We start from the raw sequence: 8,908 nt of genomic DNA on the forward strand, positions 1-8,908 counted from the left end.
ATTGGTGCTTATCCAACTTGAATGGATCGAAGCAAACTAATTAAAATCTGCGAAGACCTTTTTGTTTTGCTTTATATTTTTCAATTATATATTGGATACTTTTTCTTAATTCAACTTAACGTTCAATCAATTTTGAAAATCATAGCCTGAACCATTTTTAAGGTGTGGTTTTCACAATTAGACCAGGGACCAAATAATGCATTCATAAAGAGGAGATCATAATATAAAAGCATGTGCCTAATGTATGTTATGAACTTCATAAGACTTGATATTGCTTACTCAGTTAATAAACATAGTAGATTTACAAGTAATCTAAGTATGAGTCATTGAAAGGCAATAAAAAAAGTACTCAAGTATTTGAGGTACATCTTGGATTATGTGCTACACTATATTGGTTACCCAATAGTACTAAAAGGATATAGTGATGCTAATTGAATATCTAACACAAAAGATTCAAAATCCACAAGTAGATATGTCTTTACATTTTGTGGAGCACTTGTGTTATGGAAGTCCTTCAAACAAACATGTATCTTTAGATTCACGATGAAATCAGAGTTTATTACTTTTGATAAAGCTGGAGATGAAGCCAAATGGATTCAAAATTTCTTAGATAATATTTAATATTGGCCAAAACTAGTGTCAATTATTTGTGTTCATTATGATAGTTAGTCAACAATTGGAAATGCATAAAATAACATATATAATGAGAAGTCTGGACATAGATATCATAGACATAATATCGTTAAACACTTGCTCTCGAATGAGATTATTTCCATTGACTATGTAAAGTCAAAGGAAGATATTGAAGATATGCTAACCAAATGTTTGTCAAGAGAGATTGTGTATAATTCATTAAGAGAAATGGACTTAAAGCCTTTAAAAAATGAAAGGATATAATGATGATAACCATACCTAGTTGATTAAAGATCTCAAGATCTAGGTTCAAATGAAAAACTAAGTCATATAAAATCCTCGGTAGCACAAGAAAATTATTATTTTCTTCTTATTTCTATGATAAAATAAGTGTTAACTGTAGTGTGATAAAAGGTGAGCTGAACTCTTAATGATTTTTGTATCTTGGTACACCAAGTAGAGTATAACAAAATACTTTCAATAAAATATCACCTATATGAGTGAAAAATATGGTTGTTTCTTTTATAATTTTAATAAAAACTGAATTATTTAAAGTACTTATGAATTCAAGAGCTGTCAAGGCCAAAATAAACACAATAGTGAGAACAAAAAAAAAATCTAGGTAGAAAACTATATGAGTAAGATTGTATTGGTTTACACAAAAGAATGAAGAGTCTAGGACATCACGTTCACTTTTTAGCCAAGTAAATTCGATAGCATTTTACCGAGGAAGGTTTACAACCAAAACTAACCATCCTCATGTAGTATTTCTCGATAAATTTTTGAGTCATTTTTAAACTGGTGAGACAATTTCTATTCACATGGAGGTTGTTGGGAATTTATTTTAATTAACATAATTTAAAAAAATTATAGGTGAATGATAAATTAATCTAAAAAAACCCTTGGTTTTTCTACTAGAAGAACCCTTGGTTTTTTTAAATTTAATTCTTGATTTATAGTAGTTAATCAAAGATTGACAACGATGAAATTAATTCTTATTAATTCTTCAAAATTTTATTTTTGAAAATTCACTATAAAAGATGGGATGAAGGAAGAGTTTCTAACTTGAATTTTTTTTTTAAAATTTCCTCACCTCATAGTTTAGTGTTTTTTTCTCATTTTAAGCTTTGATTTTCCTCTTAAATCTAGAGTTTAGGTTCATCTTGTTGAAATATATTTGAGTTTCATATTCTTTGGTTTAAATATCAATGTGGTGTTGTTAGAATCTTGGAATGCATATTATAAACTTTCTAGTTGCACAAGTAAGGAGTAATAAAACTTTAAGGATAAATGATTCATTCTTGACAACAACAAAAGATTCATTATTTTAAAGTATTTCAACGTGTAAATATTTTTTTTATTTTAATTTAAGTATAATTAATTTTATTATTAGTACGTATGCTAGGATTTTAATTTCATATTAATTACAAGTTTGGATATATCCACGCTTTTATTTTTTAATTATATATGTATTAAAAATATATTTTTCATGAATTATTAATTTACATGTTTGTTGTTTAAACTTTTCTTCAAAATGTTTTTATTGGGGTGACGGCCATTGTCCCCACAAATTGGTGCACAAAAGTATGGGCGAAAAACACATCATTTTCGACGATTTTTCTTCATTTTAATATCCTGGACTTCCAACGATGCTGGTGGGGTTCGTTGTTTGGTGTGGAAAGTTTAGCATATGCAAAGTATGGGTCAGCTTTTTCTATAACAACTAAGACGTGCAAGAAAGAAATATTGACTTGCACTTCGTAATTCATTAATTTCTGATAGATTGCAAAAGAGAGGAGATCGGAGATCAGAGATCAATGTTTTCACATGGCATAAGGGGCATGGACACAACCTTCCCAATTGGAATTATAGATAATGACAGGATCCTTCGTGGTTCTGGACACACTTGCTTACATGATGAGAATATAGAACAATGCAACTTGTGATTTTTTTTATTATTGTCCTTTATTTTTTGTTAACATAGGTATACGAGCTAGCTTGTGCATATCGTGATTAATCCCATGAGCTCTGAAGTTAACGACCGTGTAAAACTCTAGTGGTTCCGAGAGAATTTTTTATTACTGTCCGAGAACGAAAGTGAGTTCTTTCTTGAGCCTGTAATTGATTTGGAATAACCCATGGTTAAGGACATCATGGAAGATGGTCTCTTCTTTTTGTGGGTGTCATTCTTCACGCAGCTGAGGGTCAAGGGAATCGAGCATGTGACAACCGAACCAGTTATGCCAGTCATGTTCAAAGCAATCAGGAACGTGTCCTTACACATTATTAGTATATAGCTCCATACCGTATAATGATGAGGTAAAGCATTCTTGTGGCAGGAAAAAATTAGTACCATATATAAAATCAAAATGAACATGCTGCTCGTGCTATTAGTTAAAGCAAAAATGGATTTTGCTATATGCTACAGAGAACTTGCCACATGGTTCTCTCTCCCTCTCCCCTTGGTTTTATTAAAGATTAATCTCTCTGATCTGTGTCCCCTGTAAATCTATGGCGCTGGTCTCTACTCTCAAGATGGCCCGTAGAATAGGCAAGCGTGAGACCAGTTACACTATACTGTTACTTGCAAAGCACGTCTAACGTTTTCTTTTCCTATATGCATAACCACAGAGAACCCATGAGCCGTTAAGGTTGCAACAGTGGTCCATGGTTTCATCAATCCATTTTACAGTATGGATCGCTCTTCTTGTGCACCCAGCTAACTGCCGAGGGCCATCAAATCTGCATCAGCAGAAGCCAGAAACAAGTGCCTCAGGGTGAGGCATAAAAAGGCCAACACAACAAGTGCTAACAAAGCTAGTTCAACAGACTTTTGCTTCAATAATTAAAAGGCAGTGATTAATCTCCTTTCTCGACTTGAACTACAGGATAGAAAACTCTTTGTTCCATTATCTCACTGATGTAGCAAGTTAAAAGCCTTTGCATGTGTTCTGCTATTTACTCACCAGAAAAAGAGTCAAATAAATGCTAAGGTCGGACATCTGAAAACTTGGAAGAAGAATTAACTTTCTGGGAACAAGCTCTCTTGTATAAATTAAATTTTATGCCATCAACAAAGGGAAAGGCAAAGAGAAAACATCAAAAGCTCAGAACAGATTTTTGAGGACTACTATACAATCCTTCCGATTTCCGTATGGCTGCTAAAAAAAAAAAAAAAAAAAACTCAATACAAATAAAAGTAGTAGACAAGTTAAAAAAACACAAGGAACCAACTTCCACTTCTTCATTGATGAGTTGTTGGTTCAATGTCTTTGAGAAGTCCAACTATCTGTTGCATGCTTGGTCGCTTTGAGGGGAGGTCAGCTGTGCACAGATATCCAATCTTGAGGGCCTCCTCCATTTCGCGTTCTGGTCCAGTATTGCGAATTTTCGGATCAATTGCTCTGGACCCTTGGCTCTTCCTTACCAATCCTCTAACCCAACTAACTAAAGTTGAATTTTTCTCTCCAGGATAATCATCTCCAATTGGCTTTTTTCTAGTAATTAGCTCAAATAAAACAACCCCGAAGCAATATACATCAGATTTTGGAGTTGAGCTGTCGTTGTCTGGATCAGTAAACTCTGGGGGAACATAACCAGGTGAGCCACGAGCAATCTCCTCATCTAAACCGTTGCCCAAGACCCTGGCCAGGCCAAAATCAGATAATCTTGGTTCCAAGTTATAATCTAGATAAACACTACTAGCTTTGACATCTCTATGAATAATTGGAGGTGAGCAACCATGATGAAGAAATGACAATGCACGAGCAGTGCCAAGTGCAATTTTGTGTCGGAATCTCCAGGTTGTTAATAACCCTTCAGAACCAACATTTTGAATTCCATTATTGTCATCTTCTTCCCATGTCTCTCTGCTCCAATCTTCGGTTATCTGAATCCCAAGTGGCAAATCATGGAGCAAATTTTGCAAGTTCCCATTCTCCATGTAATCATAAATAGCAATTCTTTGATCCCCAGCTAAGCAGTAGCCAGTCAATGGAACAAGATTGGGGTGCTTAATTCCACCAAGGTACTCAAGTTCTCTGGCAGCTTCTTGGTCTGTCAATGTGGATCCATGGACCAACACTTTCACGGCTACATGAATTCCTCCAGGTAGAAATCCCCTATAAACAGGCCCAAATTTCCCTTCAGCCAAAAGGGTTCCTCTATCAAAATTTGAAGTAGCAGACAAGAGGTCTGCAAATGTGATATTCAACAATGGCTTCTCAAAAATCACCACTGGGACTGAATTTGCCTGCTTAACATCAGCAACCCATGTTGTGGAATCAGTCTGGAAGGAAAAGGGGCCTGAAATATTTTGTTCTTCCTTGTACGAGGTTTGCTTCACTTCCCACGTTTTGGGTTTCCTTCTACAACCAAAGGCGAGAAAAAGCAGTCCTGCAAGCAAGAAGACCAAGGAAAGGGCTAAACCCAGAGCAAGCTTTAGTCCCTTGTGGTTGGTGACTTTTCTTTTAAAAAGGCCTGGGTTCGCAGCAATTGGGCAGCTGTCTAATGATCCATGGAAGTGTGTTTGGAAGGTTTCACGGGAAAATTCTGTGCCACAAAGGGTTAAATTGTTGTAAGAGAAATTGTAGCTCTCCATCCGTGGGAGTTTTTGCAAGAGGGACACTGGGATCTCTCCACTCAAATTGTTATGTGACACATCAAGAACTTGAAGGTTTTTGATGGTTAACCGAGGAATTTGGCCACTGAGATGATTTTGAGAAAGATCAAGTGTGTGCAGACTACTCAATTGTGCGATTTCACTTGGAATGTGACCTGTGACACTAGTTTTAGACAAATTGAGATATTCTAATTCCGAAAGCATATCAATTCGCGGGAAATCCTCTTTAGTAAATCTATTGAATGCAAGATTAAGGTATTTGAGATTCGGGGCCTGACTGAAATCTTGAAAAATCTCTCCACTAAGCTGATTCTCTGACAAGTCCAAATAAACCAGACGAGACCAATTGTAGGTAGAATTGAAATGTACCTGAGAAATGTGACCTTGAAACTGGTTTTTGCTCAGGTCCATCACCTCCACCAGCTCCTGAAACACACCCATAACTGAACCCTGAAACGAATTCCCCGAAATGTTAAGACTAGTGATGGATTTCATTGATGAGATATCCGAGTCCCGGCCTTGAATCCCATTTCCTGCAAGGTTTAAGGTTTTGAGCTTCGGGAAAGCGGTACCAAAACCATCTGGTAAGGACCCATCCAGCTTATTCATTGAAAGATCAATAAAGTACAGTGACTGGCAACTCAGAATTCCCGATGGAATGCTTCCTTCAAACCCATTTCTGTCAAGTTTAAGAACCCTCAAACCACCAAGGGAGCTTATTGCTGCAGGGATTTCACCAGAAAAATTGTTGCTTGATAGATCAATTATTTCAAGCGCACCAAAATTGCCAATGTTGTTGGGCAGGGGCCCAGAAATCTGATTTGAAGATAGATTGAGGACCTTGAGAGTGCCTAAACTCCACAAGTCCGAAGGCAAAGATGTGATTTTGTTGTTGCTAAGATCCAAAGTCTGAAGCTTGCTTAGTTTACCAATGGTGGTATCAGGAATAGAGCCAGAAAGGCCTAAACCAGAAGCCAGAAACTCAACAACGTTTTCTTTTTTGGCATCACAGAACACACCTTGCCATGAACAAACGGAGGCAGAAGAGTTGTATAGTGGAGAAGAAGTTAGGCCCGTGTTCTTCAAAAACTCAGAGATAAAGAACCCATCAGTATTGGGTTGTTGACAAGCCAAAGGCTTGAAGAACAGTGAGAGAATCAATATAGAGCGAAGGAAACTAAATCCCATTTGGAATCAAAGGCTAAAACTTCCAAACTTGAACCAAAACCCCGAAAACAACTCGGCCTCTCTGGTGCTTCAAAACAAAACCACCACAATAACATTCATGCTTCTGACTCCATCTTAATTCATCCTATCAGGCTCATTCAACTCCATTAAACACCACTAAACAGAGTGTTATGGGGCGTTCTAAGATAAAAACCTGGGCTAAAAACTCTCCAAAACCACAGAACTAAAAGCTTGTGGTGATTGTGTAATAGCGCACAGAAAGGGCCAAAAAAAGGACTCAGAAAGACCAAAACAGTGTAAAGCTACTACAGAGATAACAAAAGGTATCTGAGAATTATAAAGGTTATGGAGTTTAAAAGGAGAATGTGAGCATGCCTTGTCTGGTTTTGCAGGAGAAAGGCAAAGCCAGCAAAACAAACAAAGAACCCAAGTGAAGAAGCACTTTTGTCTCTGCTGTGTGTAGAGGAGCAAGAAAAAGCCCGAGACTTTTTGCTGGATGTTTTTTATAATCAGAGGAGTAGTGGTATTTATTTTTATTTCTTGTGGTGTAACCTAGAAACACAGTGACAGGAGTAATATTGGGAACAGAAATGACAGTAAAAGCGGACAGGACAACGGTTCATAAATGTGGAGGAAATCGATAAGAAATAAATATAAATTATCAACATGGTTTGGTGAATTTATGATCCATGTTGTTGGGTCGGTGTATTCAATGATTCTTCTTCCATGCTGGTTCTTCTTTATACTTATTACTGATTACTTAGGGCTCCTTTTTCTTAATTGTGGTTTGAATGGGGGCAAAAAAAAAAAAAAAAAAATTTCTTCCTCTCTTTTTTTACTCTAATACAATGTGTCTAGTGAGATGAATATAGAATTTAATAAGAACAAAGTATAGTTTATTTCCATATTTTCTTATAAGAATTTAATAACACATCCATTTAGCAAAAAATAGAGTTTGTTTTTTCACTTTAAAATAGCAAATTTGAAAAATATAACTTAATACTAAGAAAAAAACCCAAAAAATAATGTCGGAACCGTTCTTAACAGCTTAATCTATCAAAATTTTAATGGGTTACACTACTAGTAAGGAATAATGTAATCTATAAAACAAAAAATTAAAAGATTGTATTACTTGTAATAATATAGCTCATAAAAATAAAAAAAATAAAAAATAAAGGTTGCACCTCTAGAAGCAATGTGACCTTTGTGATTTTTCTAGTACTACTTTATGCCACAATTTAGCTAAAGGTTGCACTACTTCTAGTAGTGGAAACTTTGGATTTTTTTTTTCTTTTTTTTTTCTTGCATTTTCAACTTTTTATTAATTTTTTTTTATATAAGTTGGGAAGTAGGGTTTAGGGTGAAAAAATAAAATAAAGGAAGAATGATATTTCATAAGACTTTTTAGCTCACAAAAGAAAGTGGAAAAAAATAAATGAAGGAGACAGATCTTCTTGGCAGGGAGGAGAGTTTGGCACCGAACTTCCTGACTGGGGAAGTGCTTTGAAGTTTTGTTATAGCTCGTTTGGGAACGCGGCTGCGGCTGCGTTCCCAAAAAATTTGAATTTTTTTTTTTACTAAAATTTAATATGGTTTGTTTGTTTTGGATCGTTTTGATATGCTGATGTAAAAAATAATTTTTAAAAAATGAAAAAAATCATTGACATGCATTTTGACACGAAAAGTTATTTAAAAAGCACTCGCAACCACACTGCCAAACACGCTTACAAGACAAAGATGGTTGGTTGGATATATTTCATTATAGATTTTATGAATTAAACCATGCTTATATATATATATATATATATATATATATATATATATATATATATATATATATATATAGCGTTTGTATTAATATTAAAAATAAAATTTTTAAAAATATTATTTTAATAAAAAATGAGTAATTACGTAGAGGTGTTGATTTTTAGTATAAACTCTACACAGCATAAGATCCTTAATGCCCACTGTAGTCTGTAGCAATCATATAACACTAACAGCTAGCAAACTCCTCTTGTCTTTTGGTAACATCTCATAATTATCACTACTGTTCTCCCCACTTACAAATCCTCATTTGGGCAAGCATGATTGAAAATGGAAGTAGTAGCTGGATTTTGAAAATGTTTTTTAATTTAAAATAATATTTTTTTTAAAAAAATATTTTTGATATCAATACATCTAAACAATTTAAAAATATAAAAATAATCAATATTTCTAAAAACATCGTTTAAAACACGCTTCAAAATAACCGTTCATACAAGTGTTCTGAACTATTTTCTTCACGGGATTTTGTCGGCCAAGATTAAAGATTTGGGACCAAAAACAAAATTGTAATGTAAAGTTGAATGTCATTAATTAATGACTTGATTATCTTCTTCTTTATACTATATAGTATAGAAAAGGAAATGATTGGACTGCCCAATTAGAGAATGAGAACATTAAATTAAAAAAACAACAATTTGGACC

At 34.6% G+C, this 8,908-nt stretch overlaps 1 protein-coding gene across 1 annotated transcript; it reads right to left on the reverse strand.

Annotated features, from left to right (window-relative positions):
* Positions 1-3,660: 3,660 nt before the first annotated feature.
* LOC7465956 (probable LRR receptor-like serine/threonine-protein kinase At2g24230) lies at positions 3,661-6,998 on the reverse strand. The gene has a single exon (XM_002308363.4). It carries the CDS (start codon positions 6,440-6,442, stop codon positions 3,878-3,880), a length of 2,565 nt encoding a protein of 854 aa, XP_002308399.4. The 5' UTR covers positions 6,443-6,998; the 3' UTR covers positions 3,661-3,877.
* Between the last annotated feature and the right edge of the window lie 1,910 nt (positions 6,999-8,908).

Source organism: Populus trichocarpa, chromosome 6, assembly GCF_000002775.5.
Source record: "Populus trichocarpa isolate Nisqually-1 chromosome 6, P.trichocarpa_v4.1, whole genome shotgun sequence".
In the NCBI taxonomy this organism is placed as follows: Eukaryota; Viridiplantae; Streptophyta; class Magnoliopsida; order Malpighiales; family Salicaceae; genus Populus; species Populus trichocarpa.

Coding starts and splice junctions, on each gene's coding strand:
- LOC7465956 (XM_002308363.4), bottom strand. CDS start 6,442: ATGGGATTTAGTTTCCTTCGCTCTATATTGATTCTCTCACTGTTCTTC.